The 25970-nt window shown below is 40.1% G+C and overlaps 1 protein-coding gene across 1 annotated transcript in view; it reads right to left on the bottom strand.

Annotated features, from left to right (window-relative positions):
- LOC124257636 overlaps positions 1–25442 on the bottom strand; it is a 34039-nt gene extending 8597 nt beyond the window's left edge. Inside the window, 5 exon segments of the mRNA XM_046691743.1 lie at positions 1817–1985; positions 20685–22220; positions 22223–22343; positions 22346–23075; positions 25092–25442. Coding sequence (XP_046547699.1) covers positions 1817–1985; positions 20685–22220; positions 22223–22343; positions 22346–22978 — 2459 coding nt within the window. The 5' untranslated portion in view covers positions 22979–23075; positions 25092–25442.
- Between the last annotated feature and the right edge of the window lie 528 nt (positions 25443–25970).

Raw genomic sequence — 25970 nt, 5'->3', positions numbered from 1 at the left:
ACCTATCAGGCTATACACCATAAACAAAATGCATTGATTATGGCCCGAGTTCGGTCTCTGTCACATTATGTAATTACACAGACAGGCAGGTGTGATACTTGTATACATGACATGTTATGATGTCTGTTGATTGCAAAATGTTATACACAAAAAATGAGCATGTATTTACAAAACCCAACATCTCTATATATACACACACAATGAGCCGTGAGGGCATCTGCAAATGAACCAGCCGTTACACTTGAGTGCAGACCCACCCGCTCTGACTGGGTTCGGTATCCCGGCTGCTTCGTTTCTTGGGAAGTGAACCAAAGCACAAAATATTGCACTTTTGATTTGCGATTATACGCTTATAATTTTGTTTTTATGTTTTTTCATAACCAGTAATGTATATTATATGTCATGAATAAATGATAATTGTGTTTTAATTATGTTTGATTTTTTGGTTGCATGTGACCTTTAACTGATGGGTGATCACAAAGGGTTTTCATTAACTGATGGGTGATCACAAAGGGTTATTATTAAATGATGGGTGATCACAAAGGGTTTTCATTATCTGATGGGTGATCACAAAGGGTTATCACTAAATGATGGGGGTTCACAAAGGGTTATCATTAACTGATGGGTGATCACAAAGGGTTTTCATTAACTGATGGGTGATCACAAGGGTTATCATTAACTGATGGGTGATCACAAAGGGTTATCATTAACTGATTGGTGATCACAAGGGGTTTTCATTAACTGATGGGTGATCACAAAGGGTTACCATTAAATGATGGGTGATCACAAAGGGTTATCATTAACTGATGGGTGATCACAAGGGGTTTTCATTAACTGATGGGTGATCACAAAGGGTTATCATTAACTGATGGGTGATCACAAAGGGTTATCATTAACTGATGGGTGATCACAAAGGGTTTTCATTAACTGATGGGTGATCACAAAGGGTTACCATTAAATGATGGGTGATCACAAAGGGTTATCATTAACTGATGGGTGATCACAAAGGGTTTTCATTAACTGATGGGTGATCACAAAGGGTTATCATTAACTGATGGATGATCACAAAGGGTTATCATTAACTGATGGGTGATCACAAAGGGTTATCATTAACTGATGGGTGATCACAAAGGGTTATCATTAAATGATGCGTGATCACAGGGTTTTCATTAACTGATGGATGATCACAAAGGTTTTCATTAACTGATGGGTGATCACAAAGGGTTATCATTACCTGATGGGTGATCAGAAAGGGTTATCATTAACTGATGGATGATCACAACATTGGCTAAGTAGATATTTAATGACGTGTAGCAAACATGCAAGGGTCTATCAAAGCCCTCTTGCGTAAGCTACAAGCACAGCACATGATTCATCTTAACTGATGAACATAATAAGGGTCTTTTGATGAAGGGAAAGGGTTCTTTATGGGGGCATGCTCATGGTCATCACGATAGAAGCAATATCAGTTTTTGGTGAGATAATAAAATTGTTTAACTACGCGTTCACGCAACAACCAAGTCCAACAACTCGATACCATTTTGTCGAATGCATAACGTACCCAACTGAGTGATAGTGTGCAGAAAGTATTTATATTTCAAGCAACTTTCAGCAATATCCAATTAATATCCCTGTGGAGTTCACCTGACAGGGCATCCTCCGTGAGAGTCTAACACGTACTTCGGCGGGACGAGGATGGCTTAACGACAAAGCTGCCCCGAGTGAGTGAGTGGGCGGGTGCGTGAGTAAGTGAGTGAGTGAGTGAGTGAGTGAGTGACAAACATCGACACGTAGGGCTATATTGTACAAAGGATATTTCTTGTATTTGCCTTTCCTCTGAGCCAGACTGTTTTGAAACACCTCCCTCACGGCTTTGTTGCAGGCTGGACCCCAGTGAATCACCTCAGGCAGCCCCAGAAGGAGGCTGATCTTTTGTAATAACAGGTCACGTGACACGTTCCCCTTGCTGCACTCGACCAACAAATCTGGAACAAAAAAATCAAATAATACATTACATACGGTACCTCAACAGCTCTCGCAACAAGGGATCCTATTTTTTAAAACTAATGCTAACCTATATACCTAATTCCATATATATGTATATGGATTACAACATATTCTGCAATTGTCCCCGACAAAGTGTTTTTCCAGAAATCTGCAAACACGCCATTGTCTACAGAAATCATTACATTCTTTAAAATAAAGGTAAACTGCTACATATTCTATCCGCTTCCAGATCGGACATCCGGGTGACAAAACACGTGACCTAATGAACGCGATAGGGCAATATGTTGAGTTGAGTTTGGTTTTACGGCACATCGGCATTATTCCGGCCATAGGGCAATATGTGCGTGATGCACGTGCAACATGTGCATATCATCAAAGATCTTGTCCAAAGTAACAAATGTTATATTTGGGATTACACTTTCTTAGTAAAGTACAGAGTCTAGTACAACTGTTGGGTTGAGTCCCATCTGGGATTCGAACCCACACCCTCAGAGTGAGATCAGAGTGTGTAAGATCTTGTCCGTCGGTATATGTGTCATGGCTCATGGAATTTGAATGTGTGTTCATATTAAAGCGACCATGACTTTCTTTGATTTCAGCACCTGACTGTTTGGTATGAGACAACACTATATACATGCCTAGATAAGGATGTGTAGTGGGAAGAAGCTTTAAACACGAGCAGGTCTTTGGCCCAGTGGTCACACAAACCAAGGAGAATATCATCTCGGATTAGGAGCATGGTCATACTTAGATCTATATATATCGGCAATTATTAATCATTTTAGTCAAATGACTGACTTGATTTGACGTAACTTGTAAGAAAGAACAAAGGTTTGGATTGTGCGAGTATGGTCTGTCCCACGTTTATAATTAGTTAGTCACGTGTGATGAAAGGGACATTCTCGCAATGTCGCTCTCACAAAAATAGTACTGACTGACTGAGTATGGTTTTACGCCGTTTTTAGCAATATTCCAGCAATATCACGACGGGCGACACCAGAAATGGGCTTCACAAATTGTACCCATGTGTGGATTCGAACCCGGACCTTCGGCGTGAGGAGCGAACGCTTTAACCACTAAGCTACCCCACCGCCCACACTAATAGTAGACATTGTTAAAACTAATCAAGCGCCACAGAGCGACAATGTCACAGAACAGTCGAACGGGCGAAAGACAAAAACGGACATCACACTGCGTACCCATTTGGCAGTACAAAGGAAGGAAAGGGAGGGGGAGGGGAGGGAGGGAGAGAAGAGTCATAATCACGCCACTTAGCCACCTCCGTCGATTGACAATCTCTTTGATGAGGAATGTTCTGTTTCCTAAGAATCCGCATTAATGGGTTCCATAATGTGTTTCAAATTATGATGTCTATTTGGGGCGATGTATAACACAAGAACGGGCAGGAATTCGCGTTCGTGTGTACATTTCACCATACTCCCCGTCTGGTCCTGAGTATTTCTCGTAAATGTTTTTATTTGCCGGTTTAGTTGAGAACTCGGTCTGTTCCTAATGATTAATAGAATATCTTATCGGCTTACTGTTATAAACCCATCCTGGAAGCACGTAAATGAAAACAAAACGCTCACGTAAAGTGAACAGCACCCACGGAGTTGCCGTACAGTTGCAGTTGGGCCATTAAACTGATATCTTGCATATCTTATCCAATACTGCTGTTTTATCCGCACATAACGTCCTCTACATAGACAATAAAACCTAAACTCTGCATTCTCATGATAGTACGAACTATGTCAATCTGACATTGGCCTGCGGATGAAAGAGAATATATATAATCTTGTCTCTTGAACAATCATTATCTTCACAAACTGTCGGAAATTGTATGTCTGTCCGTTGGCCGTTATCATGGGGTCTGCCTTCCTCCACCTCCCCCCTTCACAACATCTCCTCCCTGGCAATGGCTTTCTAGGAGAGAACAAACAAGGTTTGCCATAACGGTGAACAACAGACAATTCATTGACTTAGCTGCTTATTTATTGTTCACAAACGCTTTATTAAGGACGCACCGGAAGGGGAGGAGTGGAAACTCCAGAGACAGTATCAGTTGTTCTTCTTATATTGTTTGCATTGCGTTTTTAACAGTTTTGTATGATGGTATATCTCGTTCCGAGCATCCCCTGATGTCCACAGTAATATTGTGAGATAAGAACTAAAGTATGCTCTATGTACTTGCCCGCGTTTGTAGGCACTGTAGTTCACCTATATGTTACATATATCGACGTGGCCTATGGGTTTACACCACTGTGCGTCATGTCATGTCATGTCATGTCAAATAAGGTTTGAAATAACTGCAAACCAGCGCATTAATACATCATGGCAATTGTCTCTATTAATTTACTTAAACTTTTCTTGCAGAGAACATTTAGATCACGACGAATCAAATATTAGTAGGTACCACGATTGATTTTGTCTGGTCACGAGCTTTTCAATCTCTTAGAACCGATGAAAGTAAGGATAATGAGAATATTCCTGTAACTATAGACGTTTGAGTGTCTTTGGTCGCTAGTTCCTTGTCATGGTTGTGTGGTGTGCCTGCATTTGCTGATAATGGTATCAGAACAAAGGACACAAAGAAAACCTTTTGCTATTTGGGCTTTTTACTCCATGCCCAACAGAAATTGTTCCCTAAAACGCTTTAAAAATGATAATTTGTCTGAGGTTTGACACCAAGAATCAAAGTGTTAAACAACAGTATATATGTTAGATTCCTGGGCTGATTATTAGTAGCAATGAGTGAGTGAGTTTACTTTTACGCCGCACTCAACAATATTCCAGCTATATGGCGGCGGTCTGTAAATAATCGAGTCTGGACCAGACAATCCATTGATCAATAGCATGAGCATCGATCTACACAATTGGGAACCGATGACATGTGTCAACCAAGTCAGCGAGCCTGACCGCTCGATCCCGTTAGTCGCCTCTTACGACAAGCATGGGTTGCTGAAGATCAAGTCTAACCCGGATCTCCACGGGTTGTAGCAATGCTTGCAGGAGTAACACAGTAACCAGTAAGGGGAAAACAGATATGACTGGCACTAATACTGTTATAACAGGTTGTAGTACTGATAGCAGCACTGATACTGTTATAACAAGTTGTAGTACTGATAGCAGCACTAATGCTGTTATAACAAGTTGTAGTACTGATAGCAGGAGTAATGCTGTTATTATAAAATATAGAACTGATAGCAGCACTAATACTGTTATTATGAACTATAGAACTGATAGCAGGAGTAATGCTGTTATAACAAGTTGTAGTACTGATAGCAGGAGTAATGCTGTTATTATAAACTATAGAACTGATAGCAGGAGTAATACTGTTATTATGAACTATAGAACTGATAGCAGGAGTAATACTGTTATTATAAAATATAGAACTGATAGCAGCACTAATACTGTTATTATAAAATATAGAACTGATAGCAGCACTAATACTGTTATTATGAACTATAGAACTGATAGCAGGAGTAATACTGTTATTATAAAATATAGAACTGATAGCAGCACTAATACTGTTATTATGAACTATAGAACTGATAGCAGGAGTAATGCTGTTATAACAAGTTGTAGTACTGATAGCAGGAATAATGCTGTTATTATAAACTATAGAACTGATAGCAGGAGTAATGTTGTTATTATAAACTATAGAACTGATAGCAGCACTAATACTGTTATTATAAAATATAGAACTAATAGCAGCACTAATACTGTTATTATGAACTATAGAACTGATAGCAGGAGTAATGCTGTTATAACAAGTTGTAGTACTGATAGCAGGAGTAATGCTGTTATTATAAAATATAGAACTGATAGCAGCACTAATACTGTTATTATAAAATATAGAACTGATAGCAGCACTAATACTGTTATTATGAACTATAGACTGACTGACTAAGTTTGGTTTTAAGCCGCTTTTAGCAATATTCCAGCAACATCGCGGCGGGGGACACCAGAAATGGGCTTCACACAATGTACCCATGTGGGATTCGAACGGGTCATCGGCGTGACGAGCCAACGCTTTAACCACTAGGCTACCCCACCGCCCCTATGAACTATAGAACTGATAGCAGCACTAATGCTGTTATAACAAGTTGTAGTACTGATAGCAGCACTAATGCTGTTATTATAAACTATAGAACTGATAGCAGCACTAATACTGTTATTATAAACTATAGAACTGATAGCAGCACTAATACTGTTATTATGAACTATAGAACTGATAGCAGGAGTAATGCTGTTATTATAAACTATAGAACTGATAGCAGCACTAATACCGTTATTATGAACTATAGAACTGATAGCAGGAGTAATGCTGTTATTATAAACTATAGAACTGATAGCAGCACTAATACTGTTATTATAAACTATAGAACTGATAGCAGGAGTAATGCTGTTATTATAATCTATAGAACTGATAGCAGGAGTAATGCTGTTATTATAAACTATAGAACTGATAGCAGGAGTAATGCTGTTATTATAAACTATAGAACTGATAGCAGGACTAACACTGTTATTATAAACTATAGAACTGATAGCAGCACAAATACTGTTATTATAAAATATAGAACTGATAGCAGCACTAATACTGTTATTATAAACTATAGAACTGATAGCAGCACAAATACTGTTATTATAAACTATAGAACTGATAGCAGGACTAATACTGTTATTATAAAATATAGAACTGATAGCAGCACTAATACTGTTATTATAAACTATAGAACTGATAGCAGGAGTAATGCTGTTATTATAAACTATAGAACTGATAGCAGGAGTAATACTGTTATTATAAACTATAGAACTGATAGCAGGAGTAATACTGTTATTATAAACTATAGAACTGATAGCAGGACTAATACTGTTATTATAAACTATAGAACTGATAGCAGGAGTAATACTGTTATTATAAACTATAGAACTGATAGCAGCACTAATACTGTTATTATAAACTATAGAACTGATAGCAGGAGTAATGCTGTTATTATAAACTATAGAACTGATAGCAGGGTAATGCTGTTATTATAAAATATAGAACTGATAGCAGGACTAATACTGTTATTATAAACTATAGAACTGATAGCAGGAGTAATGCTTTTATTATAAACTATAGAACTGATAGCAGGAGTAATGCTGTTATTATAAAATATAGAACTGATAGCAGCACTAATACTGTTATTATAAACTATAGAACTGATAGCAGGAGTAATGCTGTTATTATAAACTATAGAACTGATAGCAGCACTAATACTGTTATTATAAACTATAGAACTGATAGCAGCTCTAATACTGTTATTATAAACTATAGAACTGATAGCAGGAGTAATGCTGTTATTATAAACTATAGAACTGATAGCAGCACTAATACTGTTATTATAAACTATAGAACTGATAGCAGCATTAATACTGTTATTATAAACTATAGAACTGACAGCAGGAGTAATCCTGTTATTATAAACTATAGAACTGATAGCAGGAGTAATGCTGTTATTATAATCTATAGAACTGATAGCAGCACTGATACTGTTATTATAAACTATAGAACTGATAGCAGGAGTTATGCTGTTATTATAAAATATAGAACTGATAGCAGCACTAATACTGTTATTATGAACTATAGAACATATAGCAGGAGTAATGCTGTTATAACAAGTTGTAGTACTGATAGCAGGAGTAATGCTGTTATTATAAAATATAGAACTGATAGCAGCACTAATACTGTTATTATAAAATATAGAACTGATAGCAGCACTAATACTGTTATTATGAACTATAGACTGACTGACTAAGTTTGGTTTTAAGCCGCTTTTAGCAATATTCCAGCAACATCGCGGCGGGGGACACCAGAAATGGGCTTCACACAATGTACCCATGTGGGGATTCGAACCCGGGTCATCGGCGTGACGAGCCAACGCTTTAACCACTAGGCTACCCCACCGCCCCTATGAACTATAGAACTGATAGCAGCACTAATGCTGTTATAACAAGTTGTAGTACTGATAGCAGCACTAATGCTGTTATTATAAACTATAGAACTGATAGCAGCACTAATACTGTTACTATAGAACTGATAGCAGCACTAATACTGTTATTATGAACTATAGAACTGATAGCAGGAGTAATGCTGTTATTATAAACTATAGAACTGATAGCAGCACTAATACCGTTATTATGAACTATAGAACTGATAGCAGGAGTAATGCTGTTATTATAAACTATAGAACTGATAGCAGCACTAATACTGTTATTATGAACTATAGAACTGATAGCAGCAGTAATGCTGTTATTATAAAATATAGAACTGATAGCAGGAGTAATGTTGTTATTATAAACTATAGAACTGACAGCAGGAGTAATACTGTTATTATAAACTATAGAACTGATAGCAGGAGTAATGTTGTTAGTATAAACTATAGAACTGATAGCAGGAGTAATACTGTTATTATAAACTATAGAACTGATAGCAGCACTAACTGTTATTATAAACTATAGAACTGATAGCAGGACTAATACTGTTATTATAAACTATAGAACTGATAGCAGCACAAATACTGTTATTATAAACTATAGAACTGATAGCAGGAGTAATACTGTTATTATAAACTATAGACTGACTGACTGACTGAGTTTGGTTTTACGCCGCTTTTAGCAATATTCCAGCAACATCACGGCGGGGGACACCAGAAATGGGCTTCACACATTGTACCCATGTGGGGATTCGAACCCGGGTCTTCGGCGTGACGAGCCAACGCTTTAACCACTAGGCTACCCCACAGCCCCTATAAACTATAGAACTGATAGCAGCACTAATACTGTTATTATAAACTATACAACTGATAGCAGGAGTAATGCTGTTATTATAATCTATAGAACTGATAGCAGGAGTAATGCTGTTATTATAAACTATAGAACTGATAGCAGGAGTAATGCTGTTATTATAAACTATAGAACTGATAGCAGGACTAATACTGTTATTATAAACTATAGAACTGATAGCAGCACAAATACTGTTATTATAAAATATAGAACTGATAGCAGCACTAATACTGTTATTATAAACTATAGAACTGATAGCAGCACAAATACTGTTATTATAAACTATAGAACTGATAGCAGGACTAATACTGTTATTATAAAATATAGAACTGATAGCAGCACTAATACTGTTATTATAAACTATAGAACTGATAGCAGGAGTAATGCTGTTATTATAAACTATAGAACTGATAGCAGGAGTAATACTGTTATTATAAACTATAGAACTGATAGCAGGAGTAATACTGTTATTATAAAATATAGAACTGATAGCAGGACTAATACTGTTATTATAAACTATAGAACTGATAGCAGGAGTAATACTGTTATTATAAACTATAGAACTGATAGCAGCACTAATACTGTTATTATAAACTATAGAACTGATAGCAGGAGTAATGCTGTTATTATAAACTATAGAACTGATAGCAGGGGTAATGCTGTTATTATAAAAGATAGAACTGATAGCAGGACTAATACTGTTATTATAAACTATAGAACTGATAGCAGGAGTAATGCTTTTATTATAAACTATAGAACTGATAGCAGGAGTAATGCTGTTATTATAAAATATAGAACTGATAGCAGCACTAATACTGTTATTATAAACTATAGAACTGATAGCAGGAGTAATGCTGTTATTATAAACTATAGAACTGATAGCAGCACTAATACTGTTATAATAAACTATAGAACTGATAGCAGCTCTAATACTGTTATTATAAACTATAGAACTGATAGCAGGAGTAATGCTGTTATTATAAACTATAGAACTGATAGCAGCATTAATACTGTTATTATAAACTATAGAACTGACAGCAGGAGTAATCCTGTTATTATAAACTATAGAACTGATAGCAGGAGTAATGCTGTTATTATAAAGTATAGAACTGATAGCAGGAGTAATGCTGTTATTATAATCTATAGAACTGATAGCAGCACTAATACTGTTATTATAAACTATAGAACTGATAGCAGGAGTTATGCTGTTATTATAATCTATAGAACTGATAGCAGCACTAATACTGTTATTATAATCTATAGAACTGATAGCAGCACTAATACTGTTATTATAAACTATAGAACTGATAGCAGGAGTAATCCTGTTATTATAAACTATAGAACTGATAGCAGCACTAATACTGTTATTATAAACTATACAACTGATAGCAGGAGTAATGCTGTTATTATAAACTATAGAACTGATAGCAGGAGAAATGCTGTTATTATAAACTATAGAACTGATAGCAGCACTAATACTGTTATTATAAACTATAGAACTGATAGCAGCACTAATACTGTTATTATAAACTATAGAACTGATAGCAGCACTAATACTGTTATTATAAACTATAGAACTGATAGCAGGAGTAATGCTGTTATTATAAACTATAGAACTGATAGCAGCACAAATGCTGTTATTATAAACTATAGAACTGATAGCAGGAGTAATACTGTTATTATAAACTATAGAACTGATAGCAGCACAAATACTGTTATTATAAACTATAGAACTGATAGCAGGAGTAATACTGTTATTATAAACTATAGAACTGATAGCAGCACAAATACTGTTATTATAAACTATAGAACTGATAGCAGGAGTAATACTGTTATTATAAACTATAGAACTGATAGCAGCACAAATGCTGTTATTATAAACTATAGAACTGATAGCAGCACAAATACTGTTATTATAAACTATAGAACTGATAGCAGGAGTAATACTGTTATTATAAACTATAGAACTGATAGCAGCACTAATACTGTTATTATAAATATAGAACTGATAGCAGGGCTAATGCTGTTATTATAAACTATAGAACTGATAGCAGGACTAATATTGTTATTATAAAATATAGAACTGATAGCAGCACTAATACTGTTATTATAAACTATAGAACTGATAGCAGGACTAATATTGTTATTATAAAATATAGAACTGATAGCAGCACTAATACTGTTATTATAAACCATAGAAGTGACAGCAGCATTAATACTGTTATTATAAACTATAGAACTGATAGCAGGGCTAATGCTGTTATTATAAAATATAGAACTGATAGCAGCACTAATATTGTTATTATAAAATATAGAACTGATAGCAGCACTAATACTGTTATTATAAACTATAGAACTGATGCTGTTATTGGAGGTAGTAGTAGTGGCAATGTCAGCTGTAGAAACAAATGTGTGGTCAGATATGAGAATGTTTACCAGACATATCCAAACAATGATATTCACCGAAACATAAAGCAAAAATAGAAAAGATATTTTCGACGCAAGCTACCTACAGGAAGTTCACTTCCTCTGTACGTGAGACGCAATGAAAAAACCCATTATGACGTCAAAAGAACACATGTCGCCATTGCTGCCACCAAGGTCACGTGACATCAAGGCAACGCCTCAACAAATTGTAACGAATTCGGAAGATTAGTCGGATTACACAATGCAGAGATATTTCCGTATGTCCGAGTAACCCGAACCGCTTGAAGACTGAAGAGTGACGATTTGCAAATGTCATGCTCATACGAACACAATTTAATGCAGTAATATGTATCTGTTCAATGACGCCACTCTGGTTGCTTCGGCACTTCAAGTTTCCCAAGGGACAATTCCACACAATGGCTGACACTCTCGCTTGGCTCAGGTCATGTCATAAATGCAAGAGTGGGCGACATATCGGTTAGCTGACGCCGTTTTAACTCCAGTTAACAGCACTCTGCAGAAAGCACAAGGACCAAGGGATATATGTGATAAAGTTTTGTTTACGGTCGACATTGAACTGACCGTGGACGCACTTTACTCGTGCCGGGAGAATTGTGTCTGCTCCGCGGCGCGCTCCGTCTAGACAGTGTCTGGACCTGAATTCAACGTGTAGATATTTGGTAATGACTGACTGGAGCTACGACCCGCAGGTACAACTCGGGTTACCGGTGGTGATCCTTCTATCAAGATGGTCTACATCAGCCTCCACACTGTTACTTCCCTGGTTACATGTGTCTGCCATTTCTCCCCGTAAAAATGGTCATTATCCCCCGACTCTCCCCACTCCCCGACTCTCCCTCGAACCGTAGGGCTTGTTGTTGCATAAGTGCAGTCGTTGTGTAATTCACGCCCGTACTACTCTATTGTGTCTACTTCTGCAAAGAGCGACCTAATGGTCCAAGACATCGCCGCTAAGCTGCTGATCTGGGGTTCGAATCCCGGATTCGCCCCATTTATGGCTCTTGGTCAATCTGCACCATATCCCCGTTGTCACTTGCTCCGCTGAGTTTTCTCCATATTAAGGTGACACACTTCGGAATACCTCGGCTGCCCTGTGGGGAATACGGGTATATACTGATCCCAAGACTCATGCTTGTCATACGAGGCGTCTAAATGGGAGGTCAGGGTCTGTGACTTTGTTTCATGACAGGGCGGTGGGGTAGCCTAATGGTTAAAGCGTCTGCTCGTCATGCTGAAGACCCGGGTTCGATTCCCCCCTGGGTATAATGTGTGAAGCCCATTTCCGGTGTTCCCCGCCCTGACATTGCTGGAATATTGCTAAAAGCGGCGTAAAACTAAACTCACTCACTGGTTCATGACATTTCATTGTATCTCATTTGGAGGAACGATCCTTATGATGTCAATCACTGGATTGTCTGGTCGTGTCCTGATTACTGACAGACAGCCATCAAAACGCTGGGGCACTGTTGAGTGCGGCACTTTATAACATACCACTTATATACAAAACTGCCGAACTGCCCCTTTTGTTTTCAGAACTTCGTGTATTTTTAATGTCTGTCGATTGACCCTCTCTGTTTACTTCAACGTATAAAGTCCGTTCATTTCTTTTTTACTGCTTTGTTTATTGCGAGAGCACGATCTATTTATTGTCCAAAGTAACGATTGATGGCTGGATGATAGGAAAACTCTAGTGCCCGTGAGCAATAGCTATTCATGGTCTGTGGGTATTGTCTATGTGTGACCCCTCCAGCAGTCTACAGAGCAACATTCAATCCGAGTCCAGGCCATCGACATAATTCAGTTATGCTTCAGTGGAGTCGTACCGTCAAAATAGGACCAACATGATTACAGACCATTACATTACGTCGACTTATGGATAGATCTACTTCATGAAGTCGAGTTAACGCGAGTCCGTTGTACTTAAACGAATCTGTCATGTTGGGATCGACACAAGGGCTTAGAATGGTCGACCACTTCAGCAACTATGCCACACCAAAACTGTAATTCCTGAAGCGGGATAATTCATGTCTTTATGGTCAATATTTCAGTTATGTCACGGCATGTCAGCTTGATGTGAGGGACAATGCACGGTCTCTCACGGTGAGTGAGAGAGTGAGTGAGTGAGTGGACATTTTGCCACGTCGTGGACAGTGCTGGATATCTGGGTACGTGCACGTTTGAAGGATGGTGAACCTAGTGTGATGACAAAGTTCGACCAGAATGGAATGTCATACACGGCTGGCCTTGCATCTAACGGAGCAAGGGTTATTGCTTTGAAATGAATGGAACTTCACAACACTTCAATCACCTGCTTCGTTGCCAAATTTCTGACTGCAGTTCGTCCACAATACCCTCCCCACAGACATAATGTTTGATGAAGGGTGCGCGACACTCCAGAGTGCGCGTACTGATGCCGTGGTCAGCACGTCCACTGTAGCTGTTCCGGACATGTGGTCTGTTGCACATTGCTGTCTGTTCATAGTTTTGTGTTCAAGGAAAAATGGTGGTCGATAGAAACATAATACACTATCAGAATGTGTTTCAAGATGCATTTTCAGATGGGTAAAATGGAAAAAAATAAAATTAAAAGATAATATAAAAACTATACTGCTTTTTGTGGACTGACAAGTTACAATTCTTCTATTTCTATCAACATGAGCCTGGGAGGTGTTTGTTGTTATGAATGTGAAATGGTGTAGTTGATTTCATTTTCATTTTCATTGAAATTAATTAACAGGTTTGCGTCGGTGAGAAAAGTCTAATATCACAGTCTCAATTTAATTCAACACTTGTGAATAATTCGATCGGTGGAATCTTACACCAAATGCTTAAAAAAAGACCAACCTTTTCACACAGTTTTTAGATGATAAGTTTCCATAGCAAAGAGATGTCGATTCACATGCGAGAACGCAAGGACGAGATCCTCTTCTCTGTAACGAGTGTTCATTCTCAACGAAAGTTCAATACAATGTCCTTTACATATCGTGTTCTGTTTTATCAAATGAGTGAGTGAGTATGGTTTTACGCCGCTGTTAGCAATGTTTCAGCAAAATCACGACTGGGGACACCAGAAATGGGCTTCACGCATTGTACCCATGTGGGAATCGAACCCGGGTCTTCAGCGTGACGAGCGTGACCTTAACCATTAGGCTACCCCTACGCCCCTTGGGAACATGTTTCAACGTATGACAATAGATGCCTTGAAAGTGCCACAGGGGTAAGATGGGAAAGTTCAAACTTGAAATTGTTTGGATCACAAGGTCGTGATACCGAGATGATTTGTCAAACATCAATTCATACTGCGTAAGAGTCTTCCGCTGCGTATGAGACCACCTCACTCCTCTTGAAGCGCCTGGCCAAGTTCAGCCGAAGTAGCCGTTGGAGTATGACGTTGGCGCTCACGCCTCCATTTAATGTCCTAGACGTGGTCAACTGAGGAAAGGTCTGGGCTCATTGCATTCTGTGGTTAATGACTGACTGACTGAGTTTGGTTTTACGCCGCTTTTAGCGATATTCCAGCAACATCACGGCGGGTGTGGATAATGTACAGCTGGGAATGAGCACGGTCGTTGTCGCCTTACATAACGTCGATCGTCAACCGTTGATGCCTGCGCCTTGCAAATTGGACATGATGTCAGGGTGTACTGTCCGGATAGTAACCCTTCCATGCATAATATAGGTCACAGTGATACGTAACCGATCCTCCGCCAAATCTTTCATGAGGTCTCATTTGGCTTTGACGTTCATTTCGACGTTGTCAAACATGTCTATCAATGAAGTGCAATGTGACCAGGCACATCTGACAAAGTGACACGTGACCAGCGACGATTCCCTCATTTCCGAAATTGTGTATACCGTTCACGTCTGTTGGCCATATTTAGATTTAAGGGACCATCGAACATGGGGATAAGTTGCATGTTTGACCCGTGACTCGTCCTTCAGAGAGCTAAATGAAAGTTTGAACAATTTGATTCGCCGTTTGAACTCGATTTCGTAGATCCTGGTGTCGGATCAATCGGTGCCGTACTCTTGTCGCTGAACTAGCGCGCTCTGAACGTCAACATTATAGTTTTATTGGTACCTGTTCCACAGTTTGCTAATCTGGGACTGTCTCCCTTGAACGTATTGGCCACAGCACGCTGAGTTCTGACAGTTTCCAGCAAAGCCAGTAGACACCCGCGCGTTGCGGACGCCACGTCGCCACTTCATACATAATCCATGAAGGAATCAAGTAAATCACAACTATATGATGAGCTGATTCAGTAAGACTGACAGACATATTGGTCCACAGAGATTGATCGAACTGCCCTGAAAGTGTATAAGATGTTCGTCGTCAACACTTATCTTGTTCTAATACGTGGTAGTGACATATATATTTCATGATTCCTTAGTTATTTAAGAGTATAGTTTTTGTGATATCCATGTACGCAGAGAACGTTAAAAGCCTATTTACTTGTCTTTTATGAAATTGTGTTGTAGGGTATCACTTTGGGTGGTATTGTATCACATCGTGTGACAGCGAGTGGCATTGTGTTGACACTGGGTGGGATGGTGTATACATGTTGTAGTGGATCGCGTAGTGTCTGCTAGTGTATGACACTGGGTGGGATGGTGTATAACATGTTGAAGTGGATCGCATAGTGTCTGCTAGTGTATGACATTGTGTGTTTGGTATGACATTGTGTGATAGCGTATGACATTGTGTAGCAGTGTATGACCGTGTTAGGGTGTGAAATTGTGTGTGAAAGTGTATGACATTGTGTGTGATAGTGTATGACATTGTGTGTGACAGTGTATGGCATTGTGTGTGACAAGGTATGACATTGTGTATGATAGTGTATGACATTGTGTGTGACAGTGTATGGCATTGTGTGTGACAGTGTATGACATTGTGTGTGATAGTGTATGACATTTTGTGTTACAGTGTATGACATTGTGTGTGACAGTGTATGACATTGTGTATGATAGTGTATGGCATTGTGTGTGATAATGTATTACATTGTGTAGCAGTGTATGACATTGTTTGTGACAGTGTATGGCATTGTGTGTGACAGTATGACATTGTGTGGTAGTGTATGGCATTGTGCGCGACAGTGTATGACATTGTGTGTGATAGTGCATGACATTGTGTAGCAGTGTATGACCGTGTTAGGGTATGACACTGTGTGTGATAGTGGATGACATTGTGTGGTAGTGTAGGGCGGCACTGAATCGCGTTGTGTGGTAGGGTACGACAATATATGACACTGTGAGCGGTAGTGTGTGGTATTGTGTGTGTTCATGCGTTGTGCGGACGTGTATGGCAATATGGGTGATGGTCATAAAATTGTCTGTGTTAGTGTATGACATGTGAGGTAGTGTAAGACTGTGTGTTAGTGTATGGATGTGTCTGGTAGTGTATGGATGTGTGTGGTAGTGTAAGACTGTGTGTGGTAGTGTATGGCTGTGTCTGGTAGTGTATGGATGTGTGTGGTAGTGTAAGACTGTGTGTGGTAGTGTAAGACTGTGTGTAGTTGTGTATGATAACATGTGTGTTTTGTTACAATGGTGTGTGTCGCAGCTGTTATCCGTTTCTGTGAAAGTGTATGAAACCATGTTTGGCATCATCTCTGTAAATGAATGTCGTCTGTCGAAGGTTCCGCACTAGAATCTTACAACTCCTCGTTCTATTTATTCTCAAAACCACACGATAATATTATGACATAATTGTACGTAATAAAGACAGTTTGTCAGTATGTGACATAGGTCACCGTGTTTGTATAGGTCAGCGTGATGTAGGTCATCGTGCGTAGGTATACATCAGTGTGTGATATAGGTCATCGTGTTGGTATAGGTCAGTGTGTGATATAGGACATCGTGTTGGTATAGGTCAGTGTGTGATATAGGACATCGTGTTGGTATAGGTCAGTGTGTGATATAGGACATCGTGTTGGTATAGGTCAGTGTGTGATATAGGTCAGGTTGGTGATATAGCACATCGTGTTGGTATAGGTCAGTGTGTGATATAGGACATCGTGTTGTGTCCGTGTGTGATATAGGTCAGTGTGTGATATAGGACATCTTGTGTTGGTATAGGTCAGTGTGTGATATAGGTCAGTGTGTGATATAGGACATCTTGTGTTGGTATAGGTCAGTGTGTGATATAGGACATCGTGTTGGTATAGGTCAGTGTGTGATATAGGTCAGTATGTGATATAGGACGCCTTGTGTTGGTATAGGTCAGTGTGTGATATAGGACATTGTGGTCTGATATAGGTCATCGTGTGTGATTTAGGTCAGTATGTGATATAGGACATCGTGTGTTGGTATAGGTCAGTATGTGATATAGGTCATCGTGTGTGGATATAGGTCAGTGTGTCCTATAGGTCATCGTGTGTTGGTATAGGTCAGTGTGTCCTATAGGTCATCGTGTGTTGGTATAGGTCAGTGTGTGATATAGGACATCGTGTTGGTATAGGCCAGTGTGTGATATAGGTCAGTATGTGATATAGGACGTCTTGTGTTGGTATAGGTCAGTGTGTGATATAGGACATCGTATAGGATATAGGTCACTGTGTGTGATATAGGTCATCGTGTGTTGGTATAGGTCAGTGTGTGATATAGATCACTGTGTGTGATATAGGACATCGTGTGTTGGTATAGGTCAGTGTGTGATATAGGACATCGTGTGTGGATATAGGTCACTGTGTGTGACATAGGACATATTGTGTTGGTATAGGTCAGGTGTGTGATATAGGACATCGTGTGTTGGTATAGTGTGTGTCCTGGATATAGGTCACAGTGTGTGATATAGGTCATCGTGTTGGTGGTCAGTGGTATAGGTCAGTATGTGTGTGTGGATATAGGTCACTGTGTGTGATATAGGACATCGTGTGTTGGTATAGGTCAGTATGTGATATAGGACATCGTGTGTGGATATAGGTCAGTGTGTGGTATAGGTCAGTGTGTGATATAGGACATCGTGTGTGGATATAGGTCACTGTGTGTGATATAGGACATCGTGTGTTGGTATAGGTCAGTATGTGATATAGGTCATCGTGTGTGGATATAGGTCAGTGTGTGATATAGGTCATCGTGTGTTGGTATAGGTCAGTGTGTCCTATAGGTCATCGTGTTCTGGTATAGGTCAGTGTGTGATATTGGCTATCGTGTGCTGCTGGTACAGGGCAGTATGTGATATATGTGATATTGGGTTGTATGGGTCATCTCGAGTTTGTGTGGTACGGGCCACTGTATGTCGATGGGACTTAGTCTTTCAGTTGAGTATTCCAGCAAGAACACGACGCTGGAGACAAACATCTGTAAGGAAGCGAACCAAGACCTTCGGCATGGCAAGCGAACACTACAACCACAAAACTACCACACCGCTAATAATAAATATGTGAACGTAAATCTGTGCGCTGAACTTCTTGCATAACGTGCAGTTTCAAAGCTTAATATTATGACCCTGGGCAATGGATCAGTTGGGGAGCATTAGACCAATTCTGTCTGTTATGGCCAGAAGATTAACAGCAATCTACCTAGATAACATGTGCTGTAGTGTAGGGTAGTGAAGCTGCCGGTCACCCATCCACCTACTCTCCGCCATCGGTTTCATATAGATCACCTGGTTCGTTATCTGTACGCTGTGCACACACGCGTGCCACCTGTAATGGTGTGTTGAGATCCGCGTCATGTTGTCTGAGATACCAGATTGCCCTACACACAGTGACACACCCCACTACCTACACTGTGTCTCGCTACACTTGAAGACTACTCTCAGACCATGCATATATACACACGCAATGCTAAACTACAAGCTCAGCACGTTCACTGTATAATCATGATCATATTCCATTTAGTTTTCTGGTGCAAATTGTCACCATGATTTAACGGATTTCAGAAAACGTTGGGGGAGTTGACATATTGATCACGTGACACGGGGATATTCCTGTTGATAATATTTAAATGGCTACAATAGTAGTTCCATATCTTTTAACGCCATCGACGAAATAGCCCTGGGACCTAATGGCAATATAGAATCAGGAAGAGCTTTGCTTGGTTAATAAGCTTGGTTTGGTTTTCCAAAAACCCGGCACCATTACCAGTACAGTCGGGTGTGCTTCTAACAAGATTTCTTTGGTAAATGGAAAAGTTCGTCCCCTATATTTACAATCTTCATAGAAACGTTGCAAGAGAAGGTGATCATTCATACTGGTTGAAACGCTTTTGAATAGAATCCAGGTAGAACAAATAATAGCACATGCTATGAAAACACGTATTCCTTTACAGAGTGTCGCATCATTCAAAGCGACATTGAAAACCTGCTTATTGCGCCACGGTGAATTCTGTTGCATGCACAGATACATATTATAACAGTAACTCCCAATCACATACACATGAACTAACCATGAATTATCTCTTCTACCACCGCTATAATATATTTTCCGTTTAAAATGAGAGAGAAATTGGATACCCTATAATAAGTATATAGTTCCGACTATTCCACACAAACTAACCCTGTGTTAAATGCACACCCATCTCCAACCAGACCCGCTCCATCGATAAATTCTAACCATATGTTCATAAGTGTTCGTGGCCTAGCTCCGAACTATTAGACAACAAGAATTCCTGACGAGAATGTCACTTCCTAATAAATGAAATTTTACACAAATTATAAAAGAATGTTAGATTTAAATAGTTTATTCGTGAGTATCATAAAATGGCAAAATGACAAATGATAAAAATAAATAGCAATAAAATAATACAAACTGATAAGGAATTATTATGCTTATTATTATTATTATTATCAGGACTGCGTTCATAGAACATATGCACATTGATAACGCCTGAGATATGAACATTTCATAATATACATAGAAGTGACAAGCACTCGGTAATAATATTCACTTCGTGTACAAGAAATAAATAGAAAATAAAAATCTGGGACAATGTTTTGAGTGAACACAATACAATACATGCGGGGCTGACGTGGACGTATCCACGGCTTCTATACATAACAAGTATACGTGAGATCGGGGAGACCGAGTTCAGACGTTGTAGGAATGATCCTATTTTCTAAGCGTCGACAACACATTAAGCATTGTACACACACATATATATCACATTTCACTCTAACAACTCCGAAATACCAGAGCTTCCAAGAGACGGGAATTCGTGAAAGACAAACACGACAATACAACCACCGTTAACTCGACCTCTCTTTATGTCGAAGTTGCACCCGGTAAAACATCCCTCTAAGATACTATAAATAATAGTATTTTAAATATCTACATTCGGGGAGTTATTTAGTATTGTCCGTTGTCACTTGGTAAACCCATCAGGGTTTGTATCATCTTAGAAGCACTGGTAGGAGCGGTAGTGAAATGTGTTGCTACCGGGTATCTGTATAGAAAGCTCACCTGGTAAAGTGTCCCTGATCTTGGACATCTTCCAGCCTTCATTCATAGTACTAAACTGACTCTCTCCCAGTAGACTGTCTGCTCCGTCCACACCGTGCTCGGCCATGAAATGATGGCGATAGTCAACAATGTCTTGACATGTGAACTCGCACATTGAACAACGAAACACTGCTTCATCACTATCTGTCGGTTCCCGCTTAAACACCGTCCTGTCACAAGATGTGTCGTCCGATTTGGGAGAGTTGTCCCCCTTATCGGAAGTGTCACTTTGTGGGCGAGTGTCATGGCGTGAAGCAAGAGCTTCGCTTACCTGGCGATGCTTACCAGTGTAATTGAATGGGGTGAAACAGTTTTGGAATAATTTGGATCCATAATGAACAAGATTGTCATAGGGGTGGTCAATGGAGGCTTTCTCCCTGGACACAGTTTCATCATTGGAACACATTGGTGATTGAAACAGAGGATTGGGTTGTCCAAACCACCCATACATAGGTCCAAAGCTAGCACCAAATGCACTCGCAAATAGCCTATTCCTGAATGAATTTTGAAAATACGGTGTCATGTGCTCTGAATGACCAAGAGGTTGAGAGTTCCCCACTGTTTTTTCAACATGTGCATGACCAGACAAAGCTTTCTTCATCAGTCGGCTATGAAAGTCATCCCTAAGGACCGGCGAGGACTCAGCATGTTTTGGCTTTTTGGCGTCTGGTTGATCGGAGTCGGAACTAGATTCACAGGTCTTCCCTCTGTCTGTACATTCATCGGAATCGGAATCAGACCAACTGTTTCCAGATCCTATCTGATTTCGAAGACACACAGGAGCTGGTCTCTTTCTCTTGTTCCTTGGCGTTGAACTGGAGTCTTTCTCTGTTGGGGAGTGCTCTCCGCTGCCGGGATTCGTTATAATAGGTGAAAGGGCTCTGGTTGTCTTCTCAAACTGCGAATCTTGACAATTGTTTTCACGAGAAGCATCATTCTCCCATCGTTTCTGGAAAACAAAGTTAGAGCCCAACTCCCTCTTTTCGTCTGTTCTGTGACTCGACAACAGGCCCTGTAGGAATGGCATATCAGACATGCCTGGACCCACATGTACTCCATTACCCGACACGTGGGAAGGTACAGGCACGCCTTCCGATCTTTTCATGTCCATAGTACCGCCATTCTGGCTATCACAAGGAGTGTCCGCTCTAAACGATTCCACCTCTGGCTTGTTTGCGAATGTCAGCAGTCCTGTGGGAGATCTACAATGACTAGGTGATCCACCAGCTAGACCAGGTGAGTTAGACGTGGGAACATTAGATGAAGAGCCTCTTTTACGATGTGGATTATTCTGGTCTGCTATTCTGACCTTGTTATTGTGATGGGGACCATTGCAGTGAGCTTGAAATGCAGCTTTCACTTGACATTTCCAATTACACACCTGACAGAAGTATACAATGTTCCCACCTTCTCTCACAAGCTTTGTATATCGTCCAAACTCGGGCGTAAAACTGGACATGGACGACCACGATTGCAACAAATTGGCTTGACTTCCGGGGTTTGGGCTTGAACGATCTGATCGGTGAGTTTCTGGATTTTGGAAATGTTTTCACTTTTAGGAAGGTCATTCACCTTTACCACTGGAGCAGTCTGTTTCACAAGCTGATACTTGTTGCATGGAAAGTCCTTTTGTTTTGGTTCGGGGATTCTAATCTAGGTTTGTTGCTCGGGCTTGCAACATACAACGGCGGTCTGGGAGTCGACAGTCGCTCCTCCATGCCTGAAGACGGCGTTGCAGGGTCGTCCACAGACTCCGTGTCGGAGAGTTTGTCTGCCTCTACCCTCTCCCCACGGAGCATAGCGTGAGAGCAATCAATGTGAGAACGTAGATCTTCATCAGTGCCGAATTTCAAGTCACACTGGCTACAATCTTGAAAGCTTGCCTGTTTCGTCAGATGTTGACTGGTGACATGAGCTAGGAAACTGCCTTTTGAAGTCAATATTGATGGCAGGCTGGTGCACAGGGTACACTTGTACAGAATCTCGGCAAACAGCATGAGATTGTCCTCACAACTCTTAAAGTCGTTTCCGAGTATACTCTCGTCAGGAAACAGATCTGATGTTTTTGATTCACTGCTACTATCAGATTCCTTAGCCCCGGACCTCATGGGCGTCTTCTTCAACGATAGTTCTTGGCTAGAGCTTGGGGAACGCTGTTCGTGGTTCGCTTGAGTATTGGCGCCAGGATAAACCACGTCACTCGGGATGGAGTTGCAGACTGTCTGGCACACGCCGGCTATCGCGTCCGATATCATCTCAATAATGTGAAGATTCCACTAAATATCCCACATAGCACCGAGCACCTTTAATAGATTTCAGGCAACGGTTTAGTCTCGCCTGGTGACAGTGAGTCTGCGAATTGAAAGAAAAATAATATTAAGAGCTGATGGAGTCATACAAGTGTATTCATTGTTTTCATAACAAAAATATCATGTTGTGTGGTATAAATGAGGTTACATAACACATATCCTGCAAAGACGAATCCGTTTTTCGTTGGGTCCTAGTGACATCTTACGAATAATGTAGTTATTATTCTTCACATCGATGATGTAAGCCACGCGCAGTCAGGTCAAAGTGAATTACATTCATACAAATTCATTATATGTATATCAATCCGAACAGAATTGCGATGTGAACCAACAGAGTGGGTTAAGTCCCTTTGTTGCTAGGTCTCCTTTCGCATAAATTTAAAGGAGCCAGTAGTATGAACTTTACGGGCTATTCTGACCTGCGACACTTTGCCGATCAATAGCATACGCGTAACCATACGACAGGCGCTTTGTGTAACTGATTACATAAAATTATGATCTGATCAACCGTACTGGATTAAATGGGGCGGTTGGATAGCCTAGCGGTTAACGCGTTCGCTTGTCGCGCCGAAGATCCGGGTTCAATTCCCCACATGGGTACGTGTGAAGCCCATTTCTGGTGTCCCCCGCTGTGAAATTGCTGGAATATTGCTAAAGCGGCGTAAAACTAAACTCACTCACACATTAGATTAAATACTCAATATGTACCCATCACATTAGGGTGAAATAATCGAAACTGATCAACCAGAATCGGGTTCAATAAACGAAACGTGCCAGTCAGAATCTGTTTAGATTCACGAAATGTTAGGTAGAATCTAAGAACTATATCAACCAATGTCTGTTTAAATGCACGAACAGCAACCTGTTTTCAATACAAAACATCACCTTTCAACGAAGGTGAGGGAGGCGTAAAAATAAATCACACAGATTCAATTTTCTGAGATCGTTTGATATACCCCCATGGTGGGGATACGTTATATCCACCGCTACACGCGTCTGTCCCTACCCCCATTTGTTAACCCGCTACCCTGCAGGGATTGTCCCTAGGGGTTTCTTTGTTATCCTGAGCAGGTGTCTCGGGCGTGCGGAAGTAACTCCGAGTAGAAATAGACATTTGAGAGACAGGCCTTGAGCTTTGTCAGAAAGCTCGCTGGGAACAAATCGGTACTGAATGTCTGATGCCATGTCCTATACGATCAAGAATGTACACCAATATTGACACATATCATCCTATATTTAACTGATGAACCAGTTTGATTGCCTTTAAATTACATTTCTGATATACGTTTTTCACGATTAAACGTTTACACATTTGTCATCTTTGATAGATAAGAATCTGACCTATCACGGAGAACCAGGATCTGCGAGAGTGAGTAAACGATGACATTTGTCAGGACAAATAATTCAATACAGATACATGTTTTGTTTTCTTGGAGCTGATATAATACTTTATACCGCCATATATTCACGAACTGGCAAACAGCAAATATTATCTTAACTCTTTTCGCATACAAACAGACAAGTCGGTTTGGCAGGACACTTGTCGATCATGTAAATGAAATTCAATCCGAGAAAGTGATGAATATCAACAAAATCCAGTTGCTTTTTTCAGTTAAAGTGGTAAAAAAGTAGGAAGCGAACAAGCGTGGTAAAACCGATAAAACGTTGGCGCTCGTTGCATCGATCAATTTTAAACTGTGATGCAACACCCGGACAGATAGTTGGAATGCAACAAGTCAGCTCACATATTATCTCTATATACATGGTTCCACTACGTTTATAATACCCAATGCATAAGTCGTTCGGTGAATAAAACATGACTGATTTGAATTTTGACTGAATGTATGTAAACAATACATGTAGGAATCTGAAGCTATTCTTTCACTGTTAACCTATTTTAGCATATATCAATACATGTTAGAAGGGAACCGAATAAAACTGTCATATATCTATATCCAGTGACATATAAGTGATAGAGTTTTGTTTCACGTACACGGAGCATGGCGCTAGAGATAAGATGAAGCGACAGATTGGAGGTCTTCTTCGCGGTTGTACTTACCAGTATATAGAATATCCTGATGTGGATCGTCACAAGTAAATATCCCGGAGTATCTCTTGGAACGGACTGGAGCGATATGGACTTGCCAGCGACACTGAATATATAGATCGTTGCACAGCACACTGTCGCTGGCAACTTGTTTAGATGTGATCCAAGTCCCGTCTGAATGAAATTTTATTCCTTTCTCCAGACCCTTGTCAACTATCGCCGACCTCGAAGCGTTTATCTGATATGCTTCAAGCCGAAAATCGAAGTGAGTTGGGCTCGACTCTGCATGCGGCGCCATTCGGGTTAGATAAATAGGCGAGCTCCGCTCGTGGTCGCCGGCGCGCCAGACAGCCAGACGACCGATTCGGCGCCAACTTGTCTGACAATGAGCGCGCCAGACACGCAAACGAGCTGTCAGATGCGGCCGCTGTCTCGCGCCTGTTATTGTGAGAGGGAAATGAATGACTTCAAGCGACATACAGACGACGGTTAAATCCCAGACCGGTTTTATTAAAAAAAGATGTTTAGATAAGCGAAGTTATCATTCTCTAGGAACACATGTAATGTTGGTGGTTGTGGTGATGGTAGTAGATGGGTATCAGGCGTCGCCTGCCTTTGTTCTATTGTGGTCGAGATAGGGGCAGAAAGGCCAGCTTGAAAAGATAATAGTACCGCGTGTAGATGATAGAACTTGATTAACGGTTGATCAATAGGTGACTTTCAGTCTGTAGTGATCGCCGTTCTGGTGTCATTTTCAGCTGTCCCTGTTTTCATTAGCGGAACAACGTCTAACTAATGACTCCTCGCCATTTCGTAGTTTACATTACGATTTCAGCGTTTTTCTGTGAAATGTTTGTTGATTTTACTCAATTGTTTCACATGAAATAACAT

Source organism: Haliotis rubra, unplaced genomic scaffold, assembly GCF_003918875.1.
Source record: "Haliotis rubra isolate DU_JTF1 unplaced genomic scaffold, ASM391887v1 Scf67, whole genome shotgun sequence".
NCBI lineage: Eukaryota > Metazoa > Mollusca > Gastropoda > Lepetellida > Haliotidae > Haliotis > Haliotis rubra.
The sequence above is the reverse complement of the archived record's forward strand: the minus strand, read 5'-3'. Positions and strand labels throughout refer to the sequence as shown.